This window comes from Xenopus tropicalis, chromosome 5, assembly GCF_000004195.4.
Source record: "Xenopus tropicalis strain Nigerian chromosome 5, UCB_Xtro_10.0, whole genome shotgun sequence".
In the NCBI taxonomy this organism is placed as follows: domain Eukaryota; kingdom Metazoa; phylum Chordata; class Amphibia; order Anura; family Pipidae; genus Xenopus; species Xenopus tropicalis.
In genome coordinates, this window is record NC_030681.2 from 105276076 (window position 1) to 105296913 (window position 20838).

Genomic DNA, 20838 nt, shown 5'->3' on the forward strand with positions numbered 1-20838 from the left:
ATCAAGAAGCACTAATTTGCTCCCAGACATATTAATATACTCAGGCAGAATACAGTCTGCTAAGCTAGCTGACTTTTCATGTTGCAGTGTATCTTATGCAGGACACAACAGCATTAGATGTTCATCTGGTAACACTTCTCAGTATAGGTATTATTATTATTGTTGTTTTAAAGGCCATCTTAGGGGAAATACTGTGCAGTTTTAGTTTTATTATATCCCTGTATACAGCCTAATCCTTTCTCCACTAAAGGGGTTGGATTAAAGCAAAACAGAAGAGCTAAAATGGCAGCACAGTGGCACAAGGGTTTAAACTGAACATAGGTGAATATTCAGTGGCCAAGGGTTAATATATAATCTCTTTTTCAAACTATATTCATTTTTCAGATACCGCAATACCGGGGTGTCAGGGTACTCACCCGTGCGACTCGGTCTCGCGCGCCTCCTTGCGTGCACGCGCCCCGTTGTCCGCGGGACCTGCGTCAAAGCGCACGTACATGTCAAAGTGTGCACGTCCGTGACACGCTGACGGCGCCGGTTCTGCGCATGCGTGGGGGGTATTTAAAGCTATCAAACGCCTCCTCCTGTGGTATGTTGTCTGCGGCCTTACCTGGGAAACTAAGCCTGCCTGATTTACCTTACGACTTTCTGTTGCCGATCCTTCGCTTGCCTGACTCTGATTTTCAATACTGCAGTAATTATTCTCTAATTTACCAGGAAATGGGGTTAACACCTAATCATGCATGGAAAAAAAAATACCGTCAAATACCGTGACACAGATATAATTTTGAAAAATACCGTGATATAAATTTTTGGTCATACCGCCCAGCTCTAATTGGTATATTAAAAAATAATAAGGTAAGTGATTAGGAATCTTGTGACCACCTAGTGTTAGAGACAACTGTAGACTAGGCACTACTATAACTGTAAGCGGGCAAGCGGATGTAAATCACCTTTTCATTTCATAAGGGAGGTGCTAAGAGAAAAAAAGTGAGGAATAGCGGACCTAATTAATGTTAAGGGTCACATTTAATAAAAAGAGACTGGTGTTGGGTGGCTGCTGGGAAGTGCTACAGCTAACATTTACTCACACAAAATAACAATAGGGAAGAAGAGTGGGTTAATACCTAGGTTTATTGTGTCAGTAGGGGACATGGAAGTGACTGAACAACATTTTGGCCCTTTGGGGTCTTTGTCAGTTCCTAATTGCAAAAATGGTAGTGAACAAGTGCAATAATATTCATTTTAAAGTTTAAGTCCTTATAAACCTTTTTTTTTTTTTTTTTAAGACCATTAAGCTAGGACATATAAATGTAACTAATTACTATTAAGTCATATTAACCTAGAACATAACAATATATTGCAGCAAGTCAGGTAAGACAAATGAGAGTGATTGCCTGAAAAAAAGAGGATTTTCTATCTTACTGTCATAACAGGATTCTGGGAAGAAATTCCTTAAGGCTCCTAGAAAAGTCCATTTACATGGGCTTTGTCCCATTTACATGGGTTTATCCTATAGGCTAAAGCCTCCAGGAGCCTTAAGGAATTTCTTCCCAGAATCCTGTTATGACATTTGCATACGTATGAGGCGGTCTCCTCAATCCCTTTAGCTTGTTCGTCTATCTTACTGTAAAACTCACTGAGAAGGATGATTTGTCAGCATTTTGCCTTTCAAAATTCATTTCTGGGTGCTTTTTAAAGTTAGATTTGCTATGCTTTGACACTGGGTTTAATATTACACTCCAGAATGCCTTGGTAACCCAATTCCATGCACAGTTTCCAGGTACCCAGGCCTAGCAGCCACAGACCAACCCTAAGACATCGTCATCATCATATGTCTTCTACAGTATGCCTGCCTCAAGAGATTGTGTTCTTTTCATTCATGGCTTTTTTTTTTTTGTCCTGCGTACAAGTAGACTGTGCGCTTTATGTCTTCCGTCCACAGGACATTCTCCCAGAAGTATTTATTTTGCATGTTTGTGTGTGTGTTTTGGTGAACTCAGGCTTTCTTATGTTTCTCCCTCAGTTGGGGGGGTCTTACTAGCTCTTTTACTATAGAGGCCCATTTCTTTAAGTTCCTGCCAAAAGTTGTTAGTGCTTTATCGTGTGCCAAAAGGCCAGCTTGAATTTGTATCACCATATTTCTTCTAGGAATATTGGCTACAGTGCCATGTATCTCATTCTTGATAACTCTGTTTACAGTGTTGTCAGAATCATTAAGTACTCTAGAGATGAACTTGTTGCATTGGGACTTAAATAAAGATTTCAGGCTCACATCATCAGACAGTTCTCTGCTTTTCTTTCCTTTTGCCATGTACAGTGTGGTGCTCACAATTTAAACCAAAATATGCAAGTTTATGGTAAAGATTAGTAGTCAAGTAGTTCTGTTCCCCTGATTACGTGTATGTTTATCGAATGAGTTCTGTCCCCTGATTACATGTATGTTTATAGAATAGATGACCTGTAGAATCATAAGTCAGTACAAATATATATTTTATTAAGAGCAGATATATTGGCATAGGCAGATAACATATTGCCCCCCTTGCTGCACCCCTCTATTTGAAAATAACTATTATCACATCAGTATTTTTTAAATAGGGACAATCCCAACACAATACAAAATAAATGTTACTATATATTCAGCATTGAGAAAGGATTTAGTAAGGTCATGTATGAAAGCTGTACCTATTATAAAGGCGGTTGCTATTTCATACTAATTGAACTACGGAGTCCATTCAGGGTATATTCTATCACATGGTAAAATCGATTTTGACCTTTTAGCCCAAAATTTAGACACTGGGTGGTTCATAAATCTTGGACCTACTTAAGTGTATTGTTAGCAAAACTGGGGCCATCCAGGTGGGTTAGGGCTCTGGCACACGGGCAGATTAGTCGCCCACGACAAATCTCCCTGTTCACGGGCAACTAATCTCCCCGAAATGCCATCCCACCGGCAACTTCCACGATTTCACTGAAATCGCGCCACCGCGTATGCCATCCGGTGGGATGGCATTTCGGGGAGATTAGTCGCCCGCCAACAGGGAGATTTGTCACGGGCGACTAATCTCCCCGTGAGCCAGAGCCCTTATAGACAGCAAACAAGATAATCAGTACTTAAAGGACATGTCAACTACAAAAATAGTTTTTTCCCTCATCAAAGAAAACCGCAACTTTCCAATATGACTTTATTAAACATTTTTAGCACTTTAAAAGTTATTTGTAAATGTAATTGCTATTGAAAACAAACATTTGTTGAACTTCTGGTTGTTACTTTTTAAACATGTTGTACAGTATATTGTGCGTCAGTCCCCAAGCTCAGCAACTGACACCAGCAGAAAAGAAGATGGGGAACTGACAGAGGCATATTACTGTAGAAAGGACAGATCTTCCCTGGGCTGTGGGGCCTTGGGCTGGTACAGAAGCCCAAAACATAATGAACCAAATTTCTGCCCTACTTCTCTAGTAAAGCTCTAGTTCTTCTTTAAGGAATATGTGTGAATCTTTTTAATCACTGCACATTACATCAGGACATAAAATATATCGCAGCATGTTAACTTTTAGGACCAACACAACATTCTTATTGTAATGATTTATCTTAAAAAAATAGATAAAAAATAGAAAACGCAATAAACCAATCCAAGAATACATATTTTCATTTTTAATTTGCTTGAGGAAAAATGCATATGAATTTGTACATCTTAAGTTTGATAGCAGCACATACATACAAAGAAAATACAGAGCTTGTGACTGACAGTTGAGTTTGATCATGGTACACACATTTCACACAAACAATGAGCTTGAGCAGGCTGAATGCATTACATTAAATCTTAGGGAGTATAAAATACAAAAACAATTATTTTATTCTATGGCAAAGGAAAGACAAGTTACAGAATAACAAAGACATGATTAACGTTAGTGCAAATAATGCGCATGGTAATGTTTATCATTCAAATTTAGATCAGTTTCCGCATTAGTCCCATGATTAGGTGTCTCCCTACATTGAGCTGCTCTGCATTGTTCCTAGTCATAGAAAGATTAGAAAGTGGAAAGGCAACCTTTGCCTGTAAGGTTATACCATGTTGGGTAGCCTTTATACAGTTATAAGCTTATGCTCAGTAGACAGCTGTCTGGATAAAAAATACACCAACATTTTAAAACAAAAAGAAATGATATATTAACAAACATTATCATCAATGACTTCAGTGTCCTGCCTGACATTTCTATAGCTTTAAGTATTATATACAACCTTTGTAAATAGCCCATCCATGTAGTTAAATATTATTTAAAACTTGTATAATTGGCAGCCCCATTGGAACAGGCTTATTTCACAACCTCCTTAAATATATATATATGTATAAAAAAAAAGATGTTAAAGTGCTTTAGGGTCTCTAAACAAGTCTACAGCAGGTTAACACATAGAACATTATGGATACAAAGTTACATGGTGCACCATATACCAGCAGTTATCTGAAGAGCTGACTCCTTATAATAGGGACTTTGTTTTATTCTGACATGCATTTAACACACATATATTTAACTTCTGTATCCAATTGCAGATGGTTCTGTAAAATTAATGTGCTGTAAATAGTCTGATATATGCCACCTATCTATCCTGTTGTTTGTGCAACAGCCCTAATTTACACATCAGCAAAGGAAGCAGAACTTGCCTGATTTAGGCCAGATTATGGGTGTGGTCTGGGCTGGCTAAAATGTCTCAATTTCAAAGCAAAAATATTAAAATATATTCTAATGTTGTGATTGGCTAATGGTTAATTCTAGCTCTTCCCACTTTAAAGCTGCCTACAAACAGAGATGCAGAACTAAAGCATGTTTATTTCAGGCACTCACATATTAGTAAACTACAAATAAGCGCTGACTTAAAGTCATTTAAGAGACTGATTTTTCCTATTGAGTTTATGCAGAATTTACAGTATTAGTGAACCCTGTTTTACATTTTGCTTAGCAAAAAAAAACAAAAAAAAAACAGTGTTTCAGACATTGACTCTTGTTTGTTTGTTCTTGACTCGGTACCGCATTTCCTGAAATCTGGCAAACTTCTTGAATCTCTGATATTAATTTACACAATGCATAAGATAAATACCCTGCAGGGACTTGTGAATCTTTGCGCTAAAAGGCATGCCTTATGGATGATAGTTTCGACTGAAACACACTTAGCCAAAGACACAAGCATTACGATTCAAGCTGGCCTACCAGTCCAATGGTAGTTAACAAGTTGTTAGTAAGTTTGTAAATCAAAAGCACCTGCTTTCTGATGCATAGGAAAACATTAGGTTTACTGTGTCAATATACTTGGCATATGTACCGTTGTTTAAGGTGCGGCCATTTGCTAAAAGGTGCACATACAGTCTGACTCTGCACCACACAGGGGTCATATTTACAGAATGGGAGACATGGTGGCTGCAATGTACCTGCTTGGCATATATATGTGCACCAGAGTGTGCCAGTCACTAGGGGTCATTTATAAACACTGGGCAAATTTGCACCTGGGCTGTAACTCATGGCAACCAATCAGACGATTGTTTCCAGTGTTTAACCTGCAGCTGGCTGAAAAATTCTAATCGCTGATTGGGCAAATTTGCACCTGGGCATTAACCCATAGCAACCCGTGTTTATAAATAAGCTCCCACTTAGTGAAGACAACTATATAGCCTTAAACTGTCTCCCACTTAGTGAAGTCAACCACTTTTCCATGGACATTTTCTGTGTGTGTCTTTCATCTAGGAATGCATCCCATCTAAAATCTTAGTAAAGACATTTGTGTGTACTACATATATTAAAGCCAAATTAGGATTGTACACAGTACATATGGCACAATCCCCATGACTGGCCAGAAGGACACCCAAGAATAATAATCCATGGAATAAAAAAAAAAAAAAAAAAAAAAATTCTCCGAGTGCTATTTTCTGATGTATACAGCAGTCTTATAAAATTGTTCACAGAGATAGCTAGGAAGTATTCTAGACTTTCTCTGTATAGCATATATTGTAGAATGTCAATCAATAGCAATATTTACAAAACAGAAACAAGTCTTTGGGCTGAAATTTCTGAGAGGCACCTGAGAATGGGTACTGTATATATTTTAAAAAGCTAAATGCTAAAGTGAGGTCATATGATGACATATGAGAATGAACGCAGATAGACAAATGTATAACCCCCCCCAAATAAGAACACACGGGCTACACAGATTCTCATCCAGACAAGCATAAAGTGTCCAATATTGTGGTATTATTATTTCTCACTGCAAAGAACCTTGGGTGTAAAACAATGGAAGCCCAATGAAACAAAAATGGAAGTATGAATATTTGACATGGATACAAATTAAATAGACAATTGCAAACATAAAATGATCATTAAGGCTCATGTTCTCCCTTTAAAAACTAAAAACTGTCAAAGCAGCATATGAAATAGTAATATACTGTTTCAAAATATGCAAATGTCCTGCAGAAACAGGAAATGTAAGTTCATGTTGTTCTCAACAGATCCAATCTAAGCTGGATATGTAAAAACAAGACATCACACAAACTACACATCGAGTGTCAGCTTAAACCATCAGCAGGTCTTAAAAAAACTTGTCGTCGATCCTAAAGTGGGGTCGAGTTACATCATCTGGGTTAATGAAAACAGAGATAGATTTCCCTGGGTTTTCAGTCACTAGCTGCTGTAATTTTTTGGCTAAGCGATCATCAGGCTGATTATTGTCTCCTCCGTCGGACTGTGGCGATGGTATGCTAGTGGTACTCCCTCTCCTCTGGAGATCCAAGGTAAGGCGGTTAGCTGCCTTGACATGCTCTATAGCGGTCCGAAGGTGCTCTGCAGGATCTGATCTCACAGAAGACAACTTTCGGGCATGAAGCATAACAGTTTCCTCTGAAAGATGTTCTAGCATATTGCACTGAGGAATGAAGTAATTGGGACACATTTTGTTGACTAGGCAATTCTGTAGGTCATCGATAAGTCCCAGGAGGAAATGGGCAGCATAATCTTCTTGAGCTAAGTAATTAGCTGGAAGTCTATCACAAGCCCAAAGCATCATACTTCGAAGGTGGTAAGGACTAATAGCTTTTGGTCTTGATAAAAGTTTTATGATTATGGCTTTACAAGCTTGATAGGCTTGCATTAAGCTGCTAGAAATACATTTCTTTAGCTGAACTTCACTTCGAGCAAATGACAGTCGCCACTCGTTGTCTTTTTTACCCTTATAAGAACATGCTGGAACTAAATAAAACCCACTAATCACTTCCTCTTCTGTAATTTTGCCATCCCAAAAATGGTTTTCCATAAGCCAGCTTTGAGCTACAGCCGGCCATCCTTTAAATGACACTACAGGGACAATGTCATACATCATGCGGCTGCTCCCAACTGCCAATATTATGGTAATAATAGTGCCATTCTTTTCAACCTTCTCAACCTTGGGCATTCCACGCTGAGGTTTTTTCTGAATTTCGGACAGAACTATACTAATAGACTCATGAAACCAATCAGCAACCTTTGTAGGAGAAAAGAAAAAGTTAGTGGCTCCATTAATGTGGTCTACAATTGTGCAACAGTCTTTCCACTTTGTTATAGTCCCTTCATCAAACAGTCGAAGACTCAGCCATGAATGACACAAAGCAGAGTGTCGCATATCCAGCGTAACAGGTTGGTTTCGGTCATGGAGCTTGAGAGCGGGAACAAGCAAAGTAAAGTCCATGTCATAATCTGTTCCACGGGCATAAACATTCAGTTCATCCAGGTCTAAGTCTACAACGCCTTCCCGAACACCACCAGAGAGCAAGAGATATTCATTTGCTACGGGCAACTTCTGGTCTAATTTCTGTACCATTCCTGCAACAACAACAGCACAAATAATGTTATTAACATCACAGCTGACAGATAAAGGTTTAATTATTATAAGCAAGCTTTTTACAACCAAGAAACCCAGAGAGACAGCTTTGAAATTAAGAGGAGGCAACCCTACTTTTTTTTTTTTGATGATGATGATGATGATATTTATTACTTATAAGGTTATCTTCTCAGTAGCAGACCAGGCTTTTTTGGGTTTTAGCTATTTAAAGGAAGACATATAAACAGTTAAAAGTAGGGTTTAGGGTGAAGACACAGAGCTACTAGTAGCAGCTACTTGTTGTGGCTACTAAAATAGACAATGCTGATAATTTACGGATAATTGCCTCTATGTTTGTTTTAGCAGAGGCAATTCTCAGTATTATCTATGGCAGGGTATTTTTTGGAGTTTAGTAGCCATGAAAAAGTAGCTGCTACTAGCAGATTAGTGTGTCTTCACCCTTACAGTCACTTTAATGTTCTGCTAATCTTGTGTAACCCCTATTTGGCTGTAAAACAGTCAAAACACGGCTAGTATGGGTTTAGAGCATGGGGTCCATGCAACTCAATCCTTCAGGATGGGCCTTCACTAAATAGAAGTAACCAGTGGAACCAGGGGTTTAGTGCGACTACAACTCACTGTAGCTGTGTGCAGTGCAGATTAGCAAAAATGGACACCAGAAGGTTCTTGCAGTTGAACAACAGAACTGGGTTTATTGTCAGAAACAAGTAGCAATACAGGGTTAGATCAAATACTCTCAATACATACATACACAGAATATGTTTGCAGAACATGGCTAAAGCGTATTTTTGACAAAAACACTTTTACAAAAAGCAAACAAATCTACAAGAGTGCTTAATGGACATGTAAACCCCAAACACAAAAAGTTAACAGTGAACAGCCTCTTTGAAATCTTTCAATACCTGCCACTCTGGTTGCCCAGAGGTTAATAGTAAGGCTGCAGTGTGCCCTTTATCACTTAGATTTCCTTCTCCTCCTTTAGCCCACTCGCCTCCCTCCCTCAGGAATTTGCTTTGGCTGTTGGCTTGTGGGCATGCTCAGTTGTTCTAAGCTCAGATTACTAAACACGCCCCTAGTCTAGCAGCCAGTGAAGAGATGGCATTGCTGGTTCCCATAAAAACTCAGCTCTAGCTGTCTGTTTCAATTTTTTTCTCCTAACTCCTCTCCTGAGCTCAGCTCAAACAAAGCAGAACTTTTATCAGAGACAATTCTGCCTGTGTGAGCCTGTATTCTTGAAGAAACGTATGCTGCATAAGGGTATTTGTGTGTGTATGCTGTTTGCAGATTTAAATGTAACTGATTATGTATCAGAGGAGTTGTTATATAGATACTCATCTGAAACCAAAGCATCTACATCACCAACAGGAATTCAACAGACTCTTCCATTTACACCCCTCAAACACCCCAGTACAGAAGTTCTTCATCCCATTCACTCACAGGGCGCAATGAATAAGGAGTGCACAAATAAAATACCACATCCCTACATACAATGTATACACACACACTTATACATAGTTTTACCTATAATTAGCACTGAGTGAACTTTTACTGCATGTCAGATTTACTGGAGATATTAGGTTAATGTCCAGACCAGATCATCAGTCTGTATCCTATGAAGACCGACTCCTGCTAGTATATAGCTTCTTAATTTCTTATATGTATATTGCCTATTTTAGTGATCACATTAATAAAGGCAATTAAAGAAAATATAGTAAATAAAACAACCTTTTTTTTTTTTTAATCAGAATACATGCAGAAGCAAAAAGCAGCTTTAGTAATTAAAACCCCAGGTCTTAGCACTGAAAATTGCACGCCAGGAGCTCTAACTCCTGCACCACAGGATGTGTTAATTTTGGTGTGTTAGAACATTTATCTTAAAGGCCTAAAATCCAAATAATCACATGGGTGATCACAATGACAGTGACATGACAGATCTTCCGCAGCACTCATCAATATTTGTAAGCAGTAACTCAGGGTAAATACATTAGAACACTGGCTGAGGGGGCAATAGGTATAAATAAGAGCTGTATAAGAATGTATGTATTCATGACTCACTATATGTACAACATAAGAACTAAAGTCAGTCAAATAAAAATGTGGTAAAAAAAAATAAATAAAAAAATAAAGCAAAATTTCCTAGTAAGTTTCCTCTAAGAAACCAAGCAGAAATGGCAGCCCCCTTTTTTTATCGTCTGGATTTTTTTTTTTTTTTTTTAAATTACCACATTAGTCCCTTTAAGGTCACTCGCTGGCATTAATTTCAAAAAGCAGAGAGCTATTTTTTATTGGGCCATGTCTGTTTGTCACATTTCACTTCATGCTTTAAAATAGCAACCAAAAGCAGCAACTGGGAAGCTGATCAGTTTTGGAGTAGATGATGCGAATGGCCCATCCTGCAGGTCCATTCCGCTGTCGGATATTTTCTAGGTATTAAAGAAAAACTAATGCTGAATTGCAACTATTGTTTCAATACACTCTGTACTGGTATGGGATCCCTTATTCGGAAACCTGTTATACAGAAAGTCCCAATTTATGGAAAGGCCATCTCCCATAGACTCCATTATAAGCAAATAATTCAAATTTTTAAAAATGATTTCCTTTTTCTCTGTAAATATAGAACAGTACCTTGTAATTGATCCCAACTAAGATATAATTAATGCTTACTGAAGACAAAACAAGCCTATTGGGTTTATTCAATATTTAAATGATTTTTAGCAGACTTAAGTTATGGAGATCCAAATTACGGAAAGACCCCTTTATCCGGAAAACCCCAGGTCCCGAGCATTCTGGATAACAGGTCCCATACCAACACCTGGAAATATAAGATATATATGCTGTAACTTTACATGCAGTATTGTAGGCATGACCGGGTAAAGCAACATATCCATTCTCTTTTATCCCCATGTGGAATAATGGCCTCCTGACCCAATAGAGATAAACACCAGCCTCAGTATAATAAGCAAGATCATATCTCACACCCACACAATGACTGCTAATTACATTGCTACACTGGAGCGGTCACACCTTAAAATTAAACTTTAAACATGATTTTTACATCATTATTCTAAGATATTAATATTCATATTTTATTTTGTTATTATTTGTGAAAAGGGCTGCCACCTTTTCTGTTAAAAAATGTCTTTCCTTTTTTTATCGTCCTTCCCTATTAACAACATTGGCATTGAGCATTATTTTTACCAGACAAGCAGGTAAAATACCTGTCAGGTGGCAACCTTATTTGTGAAATATCCGCTTTTTTTGTTCTAAAAGTCTTAGACTTGGAGCTTTACCCGCTATCTGGTTGCTAAGGTGTAGTGACCTAGTTTGAAACCAGGTCAAAAAACCTTAGTTAGGAACCAGGCAGCAGCTTGTAAGTTAGAATTGAAGATCAATAGGAGAGGGCCTGAAAAGAAAGCTAAGCTATTAAAAATAAAATGAAACCTTTAAAGTGAGTCAATCTGATTATTAATAACTAACAACCAAGTCTGCAGTCTGAGGAATAAGTAATTACTTAAAACCCATACAAAGCAAATAAAGAAAATTCTATTTATAAATACTAAATAAAAATATATAAAATGTAAACAGGAGGCTTTTCTGTACAAAGAAATTACACAACTATCTTATGAACAAAGTGTACCAGCATTTTGCATTTATGACCACTAGGGGACAATGGTGTGCAGCATATATTGTATGCAAGTCCAGTGATTTTAAACCAGAGGGAGAAGGTTCCTGTTGCATCAATAATCCTTGTTTTTAATTTTTTGATACCTTTTGTGTAAAGTCCTGCAACGCTGGCATTGAAGCTTTAAAAATATATGTGGCTTTTAGTAGTGTGTGTGTCTACGGCAGGAAAACTATCTTATCAGAAACTGAAAGCTCCTCTCATACTGAAACTTGTAAACTATAAACATCTCTGTAATAAGCTGCATAAATATGTAAGCTCTATATAACATCTTGTAAGCAAAGTTATATATTGATCAAGAGATTCAGGGGCATGTAATTCAGACCAAGCATCACCATGGGGGCATATGATACACAATGTTGAACTAACTCTACCTTGTATTTGATAAGCTACACATGGGATTTTACTGCGTTTTAAAATTGTAGATGTGGCATCTATAAGGAAGTCTTTAATTAAAGAGCCACTAGAGGGCGATTAAAGTCAAATGCTGACAAGCCCTAGGAATCTGGAAGCCACAGCTGAAATCCCCCCCCCCCAGCAGCAACACTGGAAAACCTTATTAATTGTTAACTTGATTAAGATGTCCTGATATTCTTTGTTGTCAGGCCTATTAGTAAACCAATTAGGATTACTTGTCTAATTAATCCATATTCCGTATTGGAAGGCACAAGTAGTTTTGATAGAACATTGCATTAATATGGATTTAAAATGTAAATCGTTGCTTAATCATTACAATTCAGAAGTCAAACAGAACAATGTTCCTGTCTGATTGGATTAGGTGCTTCAGGGAGTTTTGGCTCTACAGATATATTTTCATAAATGAAAATACACCATTTTTTCCGGCTAAGAGAACTTTCTGGGATTGTAGGAGACTGTTCATCAGGAAATTCCAAAATGATGTTAGGAACCCCCATGTGAATTTAATCGCTTACCTTGTACCCCGGCTGGTGCCCCTGTTACGAGAAACCCACACCAGCCTGGGGTATCTGCAGCGAGCGATTCCTCTTCCTTCTGTTGTCAAAATCCTGGGGCCGGCGCATGCGCAGTAGAGTGAAAAGCCGACTTTCTTGTTAAACAGGAAGGAGGAAGCCCTGCAGGTACCCCGGGATGGTGCTGTTCTCTCCTAACAGGGGCACCAGCCCGGGGTAAAAGGTAAGCGATTAAAGTCACTTGGGGGTGCCTAACATTTTGGCACCCCCAAGTGACTTAGCCTTTCCTTCTCCTTTAAGTTAAAATGAAGAGCATGAATGGAACGGGAATGCAAGTTCAAATAATCAAACAGAGATCACCTTACAAAATAATATATGTGTGTTTATTTTATACTCTGATACAGTTGGCCAGATTGAATATATTGCCATATATGGACAATCAATCATTTGTTGGCAGCTATATGCACAGAATTATTGACCTATTTATCTAACTAACTAACTAACTAACTAGCTATCTATCTCTATTATAAGGGGTGAGTGCCAGGTCTGGACTGGGATTCAGAATAGACTCTGGCATTTGAACTACACAGAGGCCCAAACAACCCTGTCACACAGATGTACTGGCACTGTCACTATACCTTGATTTGTATACATACTGGCTTCTTTAGAAATTTGCTACACTCATACTCGTGAGGCCTTGAATTCACAATGTAAGTCGCCGGTGGGAAAATATATTCATTGTCTCAGCTTTCCGGAGTCGCCTCAAGTTACCTTGCAAGGCTTGGAAAAGCCAAAGGGATGCATAAGTTTTCCCACTGGGGGAAATTATTGGAGATTTAATTTTATGTGTCAGGGCCCTAAGACACTGTTGTATTCTATAGAAGAAGAGGTTATTGCCCGAAAGCTTGTGCTGCTCCTTTCTGCAGTTAATGTGTTAAAGGCATTGCCGGCATATTGGTGTGCTTCTTCCCTTCACAAAGGTATATTGAATGGCTTGGAAGCAGCTGAGGAAGTGAAGCACCCTATGGAAGTATGTAAGTGGTGTGCCGAAGATTTTTTTCTATTGTATTCTATAGAACTCATCTGCAATCTGAATGTAACCTGTCCCTTTTCTCCTTTTGCCATCTTGAATGGCTGCCCCCATGGCTACAGGGCAGCTTATTTATATAAACCAGAGTAGACTTTCTGAAGCAAACACTTTTTTACCAGTGCAACAGTACATATATTTTAATTACTTTAAAACAGATTCATTTTTTGGTGTTACTGTTTCTTTAAGGAGATAGTTTGTATGGGTCTTTATTCTAGTATTCAAAGCCATCATTAATCTCATGCTGTGTTTGAATAGAAATGATTTGTTGGTTGCATCTGAGACTGCTACATATTTCTGAATCTAGACTCACATACCTTTTACTATAACATTTAAAAACTAGGACATTTTAGTTCATATCATTAACCACTTCAGGCCATGCCCAGGTTATATCCAACCTAAAACACTTGCACACATTTTAATAGATGAGTCAGTGTTATTAATATATCTAGGCTGACATGAGACATGTACCTACCATTAATGGAAAAATTCACATTGAAATTAACTTTTAGAATGTGATAGAAGGACCAATGAGGCATTTATTTTGCATATTGCCCAGTGTGCTGAGTGCTGGGGGTGGGGAAGCGAGCGATCAGTGATCTGATATGGACCCAATAGACAACTATTTATTTAAAAAAACAACAAAAGGGGGAACAGAGAGGAATTGCTGTGCCTTATAGGAGTCACCAACTGCATACTGAATTATAATTATAATTATCCCCATGGCTGTTGACACAGCAGCTGAGTCAGTAGCTTGGCTTTCGACTGCAATAAAACAATATAAAGCTGCAGTGAGTGATAGCTAATGGTGATGGTACACTGGGCCATAACAAACATGGGATGTATTACGACATAGAGGACTAGGCATTCTCTTCCAGTTACACATTATATTCAGTGATTATATTCACCGTTCTAAGTACCAGATATTCCGTTAGTGGGCTAGATAGTACATTGCCTTTACATGCTACAGCTTATTGCCTCAGTCACAGAATATGATGGCAGCCTGGCATATAAACTCTGCACAGCTTCATCACTGTTATTTCAGACAGGAAGACTGTGCTCAGTGGCGCGCACAGCGCATTTCCAGGGGATCAATTTCTCTGTTAGATCAAACTCCTAAAAATAACCAACCCTGTTCTTGTTGTGAGCTGTAATAAGGAAATATGGATTACGGATCCTTTGCATCCTTTCAGAAAATGATCCAGCTGCATCTTCAGATGTATCTATGCTCCGTAAAATGCATTCATGCAGACTGCCTGTGTTTATATTGAACTGCGTTTTAAATATCAAAACAGAAGGGGAATAAGAGCATACAGTTGAGTCTGCAATTCCAATATCATAAGGGAGTTGCTCATATTGAGACCCAATGATGAAACATAATATTATTACAGTTTCTGGGGTCTGACAGACTGCAAACTCTAGTGCCATCTGGTGGACAGACCTGAAATTAATACTTAAGTAAATAAAAAGTCATATCCAATATTTATATGGTAGCTGGTAGCTCTTAACACAAATGTTCTAGTGTTTCATGTACCGAAAAGGATATCAGCAGCCCGGTACAACCAGATGGGAGCAGAGTATTGGCAGGGGGTCATTTTAAAAATGAGTTTGAGTAAGATTTGGAAATATGGCTATCTATTAAAAACCCCTGAAAATCTACTATCAAGTAGGGAAAGATTTGGGGGTAAAAACCAGTTTGCTGCTTTAGATTCAACTATGCCAAATTGACTCCTTTTCATTTACTTGTAACTGTGATATAGTGACATGGCTGGAATTGAACCTAGGAACCCCAGCAATGTGAGGCAAAATTAGTAGATTAAGCTTGCTCCCACTGTAGTCACCAATTGAGCTGTACAAGGTGTTTTTGGTAAGAAATAGGGCCTTGATATTGGCAGTTTACCTTTATGTTAACTTTTAGGTTATACAGTTGCCAATTCTAAACAACTTTTGAATTGGTCTATATTGTTTATTTTTTATAGTTTATGATTTATTTGCCACCTTCTTCCAACTCTTTGCAGTTTTTTTGCGAAAAAACTATTGCTCTGTGGGGCAAGTTTTATAGGTAGTGTTCCTTTTTGTAACTGTCTTTTCTATTCAGACTCTCTCCTATTCTTATACCAGTCTCTCGTCAAACCACTCCCTGGTTGCTAATGTAACTTGGACCCTAGCAACAAAAAAGCTGCTGAAACTCCAAACTGGAGAGCTCCTGAAAATGAAATAGCTAAAAACTACAAATAAAAAATGAAGACCAACTGCAAATTGTCTTAGAATATTACTCTCTATACCATACTAAAAATTAACTTAAAGGTGAATAACCCCTTTAATAAAGTTTAGGTAATGATTATCCTCAATGGCACATCAAATATACTGCAAGCCTACTTATACAGAACACTGGTGGGATATATATATATGCAAATATTTTAGCAAGGAACTTAATACAAGGGCTAGCTCATACTGAACCTTACATGTAGTACAGAGATAAATAATATAAAAGACTATGGCAGAGGTTTATAAACGTGTATCATATAACCTTCTATCTTCCACATTATCAATGCGCCACACCCTAAAACTTCCCACTTTCTATGTGCTGTAACCACACTAAGTGGATATGTCCTTGATATGAATGACAAAAAAAAACACACACAAAAGTGCAGCAATCTATAACTATTTAATGTGTGTGGAAGACACAGTTCATTCACTAAGGTAACCATGTAACAGCAGATTTTTGTAAAGTGCAGTTTCAGAGAATTGACACTAGAAGGCGCCTATGCTTTAATAATAGAAAAACAACTGCCAGACCCAGTGCATTGTTGTTATACCACATGAATACTACTGAACCTTAACAGTAAGCCACTAAAGTAAGCAACTAAAGCAAAACAAATATGGTCAGAAATATTTTATTAAAAGTAATATATACACACACACAAATATTATTTCATTATGATTAATACAAGATAAGTTTTTATTTAGCGATATCTCCTTTAGCAGGTTATTTACAGCTCATGGATAATATTTATATAGTTTATAAAGTACTACAATTTTGTTGTAAGATACACAGATGTCTAAAAATGTAATAGCTTGGTATCTAATACCCCAGTTCCTATAAAAAGAGTGTAACTGAAGCACAAGTAAACTATTCCCAGATCACAAGCCTGCTTTCTTAACCCTTTAGCTACCCTCACATTCCAATGCAAACATGAAGCCTGCCTGCCTGTCAGTAGCAATCAAAGGCTTAATCAGCTGGGAATTTGTGGTGGCTCAGCATTAACAAGGAATATAATTGCATACCTGAAAATGACATTTCTTCAAGGCAACGGTGTAAGCGTAAAGACAGCCAGAGATTCACCACTGCCAATAATTATGCTTTCCAGGACACTGCAATTATTTTTTAAGAAAATTGATTTTTTTTCCTCACTTAAAGCCACACAGACGCAAATAAACAAAGCTCGCTTGGTTGTCTCTCCCTTGCTTTCTTCCCAGCAAGACACCACAGGGTCCTGAACAAAGGAAACCCCAGCATTAGCATATGAAGGCAACAGTGATTTATTAGGGAGAGCAGCTCTGAGGATGGTACGAGCATTTGCAGGGCATTCCATGCAACAATTAGGAAAGCATGCTCTGATGGGATTTCAAGCAAAGGAATGAAAGCAGGGATTATTTCCCAATAAAATGACTGAGTTTAGCCCATTCTGAATATTGTTCCAGGCTTCATTAAATATACAGGTTTTACTCTCTAGACATAAAAAAAGAACTGAAGAATTTCTAGAATTTGATGTCTGCCCTGGCAGTATATATTGTAGGCTTATTAATGATGTGGATTTATTGGTGAAACCATAGCAGGCCTGATTCCCTAAGCAGCTGCTAGGTGCCTGTGCTGGGGAATAGTTTGAAGCTACAGTATGTATGGGAAAGCTGGCTGTAGGAAGGAATAGCAGGAGACTGATTGTAATAAAACAGAAAACTTTTGCTAGGTCAACCAAACATGATTCAAAGTAGAGACCAGTTAATCAGCAGTGTAAAAACAGGGCGCCAGACCTCCCCCCTGAAAAAAAAATCTTTAGAGAGTACCTGCTCACACTGCGACCCCTACCCAGCCACTCCTCTGCTCTTCACTCACCCAATCACATCCGCTTGCTCCCTGGGAGGGGGGATTTTCTACAGCTATAGTGGAAGCAGACCCCTTGGTCTGGGCCCCCTGCAACCATGGTGACAACCATGCTTTCTCTATACTGTAGTTAGAGCCACTGCAGTAAACATTAGGATAACTCTGCATGCTCATATACATAGGGGCATATTTATTATAGTGTGTAATCCAACATCACCAGTGTCACCTACACATTAGAAACCAAAAGCTAAGATCTGACTGGTTGCTATAGGCAACATCGCTGATGATGTTGGCTTTCACACTATTACAAATATGCCCCATAGTGAAAGTCTCTTAAAAGGGCCCTGGACTATTCCCCAGTGACTGGCCTACAGCCAGCTCCGTACAGCATTTAAAGCCAATCCCTGTGACCCTTTCAGGGGCAAAGCTCCACTGCCCACCCATGTAAAAACAAGGACACCTTAAACAATATTGACTGTGAAGCTTCAATGTAATCTCTGTTGTTACATTTAAATTCAGGCCCTCTCTTATTGATCGTCCATTCTGACTTCCAAATTAGTGCCTGCTTATTAGGATATTTAAGCCCTAGCAACACAATTTAAAACTCCATGTCTGAGAGCTGCAGAACAAAAATGTAAATTCAAAGACCTCAAAAAAAAAAAAAAAGGAACATAAAGGCCCTTGGAAACTGGAGTAGATGATCATTGTTCAGGTCATTTTAAAAGTGAGTTTTGAGGAGCAATAACCCTCTAAGTTTCTATGCAAGGAAACTGTAGAAAGCATTTCCAAGTTCAGAGTCTACGGCATAAATCTTAAAATCAGCCAGTTATCCACTCCCAATTTAGGCTGGCAAAGTACATGCAAAATGATTTTAGCATGCCTGCTGTGTTAATGGCCCATGGTATTCATAAAGCTGAGCTCTAGAGGTATCAGAGTAATTCATATACAACTGTTTCTTAAATTCTTTGAGTAGTATCTTTGTTCTGATCACAGATTTTGTTTGTGCGGAGGAAAAATGCCAACTGAAAATCCCCTTTACAATATACTGTAACAGTGTCACACCTGTACGTGTCCAGCAGAAACACAAAGATGACAAAAAGCCCTATTTACCATTTTTAACATTTTAAACAGGTTTATATAAACCCTAAATAAAAACATAAGTAACAATACCACATTAATTTCACTGGGCCTGCCTTTCTGCTAAATGACTGCACAGTGGCAGTTAATTTATAGCATATTTGTTCCTCAAGGGGCACTAGCGGCAAATCACTGGAAAAGTCTGTAGGGTGGGCAGAGCCCAGATAATAGTGTAGTACAAAGGAAACAGAATGACAGGAATTTTGGGTTGGTTTTGCAAACAGGAATGAGCAGACCAGAAAGGCTCTAGTGACAATCAAAACTATTCTACAGTGGACAGATGGCCAGACAGAAGGCTTCTGATTTAATTCCAAGGCAGAATAAAGGAAGGCAATTGGCATTTATTGCAGTCAGATATATGGGGATTATTAGTAGTCTGAAAAAGAGTGGTCAATTAGTCTCTGGGGTCCTCTTTTTGCATCTGAAAGTCATTTCTTCCAATGGAGCAAAAGATGGACAGTTGACTGCCCACTAGCAGGACCCCTTTATAAGGGCAGAATGACCATGGTGCACCAAGAACAGCAGGGCTGCAGTGTATAATGCACAACTTTGGTACCTATTTATCTCAAAATCCTGCTTGTCACTTGCTAGAGAGACTGGGTCTCACTGCTCTTTGGCACTGCCCTTAAAAGGGTAGTTGATCTTCAGGTTAACTTATTTATTATATATTGTTTTGTTATGGAAGGTTCTATTCCTAGCAAAATTTCAGTTGGTCTTCATATTTTGTTACAGTTTTTGAATTATTTACGATTCTCTTCAGACTCTATCCTGTTTTCAAATGGTATAAAGAGCTATTGCTTTATGAGGATACAATTTTGTTGCGATTCTTACTTTTTTTTTTCTTATTACTTATCTTTCTATTTAGGCCTTCCTCTATTCACATTCCTGTCCCTTTTTCAAACCACTGCCTGGTTGCTAGGTTAAACTGGACCATAACAACAAGATACCTGCTGAAATTCTGAACTGGTAAGCTGCTGAACAATTCAAAAACCACAAATGAAGAGCAACTGCAAATGGTGTCAAATTAACACTTTCTGCATCATACTAAGTTCATGGAAAGGTGAACAACCCTTTTAAGTAGTGTGTAAATCAGGCTTCAAGTCAAATTTCACATGGGTCATTTTCTTCACTGGCATATACAGTATATGAAAGTGAAGAAAAGCCGACCCAATGCCTTCCAACCCCAGGCATCAGCCTGTCAGTTCACACACACAGCATATTTCAATGTTACAATGAAACATAAGAAAAAAAGTTTTTGGTTTAAATTGAATATTAAATCTTTCATCAAGCCAAGGCTTCAGACAAACACATTATCTCGCTACCTAATGGGGATGTCCACCCACCTGGTAATTTCTTGTAAGTTCCTAGAAATAATACAGATATTTGGTAAGTGCTACATCTGCAGGTATTCTCAATGAAACACTGTAAAAGTTTTATTTCCCTTCTTGTAGTCAATTTGTAAGTTGGACAGAATAGAATGCTAGAGGCATACAGAGAGAAGAAGTTACACATTCATACTATTAGGTGACCCTCATCAATAGGTTTCCTTTGGCTTTGTGCTACATATCACAATTTGCCATTTTCTTCTTGTGTCCTCAGCTCATTTGGAGCTCAATGACTGCAAAAAGGACTTGCCTGGAATGTCACTGCAGAAAGATGCCAAGAAATTCAGTCTTTTCCTGGGGTTCCTTTACTGAGATTTTAAATAGAATAATGGTTTGCACACAAGATATACAGCACAGTGGTAGTATTAAAAAGTATAGTCCTTTATATAATATACAAAAGAATTTTTAACAACAATCAATTTTAATTGCAAAGTTACAAGTACATAGATTAATAAGTTAATACATACCACAAAATGTGCACAGGCACAATAAGAAGACACACAAGTTAGCGGATACACTTGCCAAAGAAGAGAATTCAGGATTCCCCTTGAGAAAGGCTCTTTGCCGAAACGTTGGGGTAATTCTCATCTTTTGGTGCCCTATATGGGTGTACTATTTTTGGGTTCTTTTGCACCAAATACTTACATTGCTG

General features: G+C 38.2%; 1 protein-coding gene across 1 annotated transcript in view; it reads right to left on the bottom strand.

Moving 5' to 3' along the window:
- Window positions 1-3634: 3634 nt before the first annotated feature.
- Window positions 3635-20838, bottom strand: part of mb21d2 (Mab-21 domain containing 2) — a 51492-nt gene continuing 34288 nt past the window's right edge. Inside the window, exon 2 of the mRNA XM_002934039.5 lies at window positions 3635-7842. Coding sequence (XP_002934085.1) covers window positions 6578-7842 — 1265 coding nt within the window. The 3' untranslated portion in view covers window positions 3635-6577. The remainder of the gene's footprint in view (window positions 7843-20838) is intronic.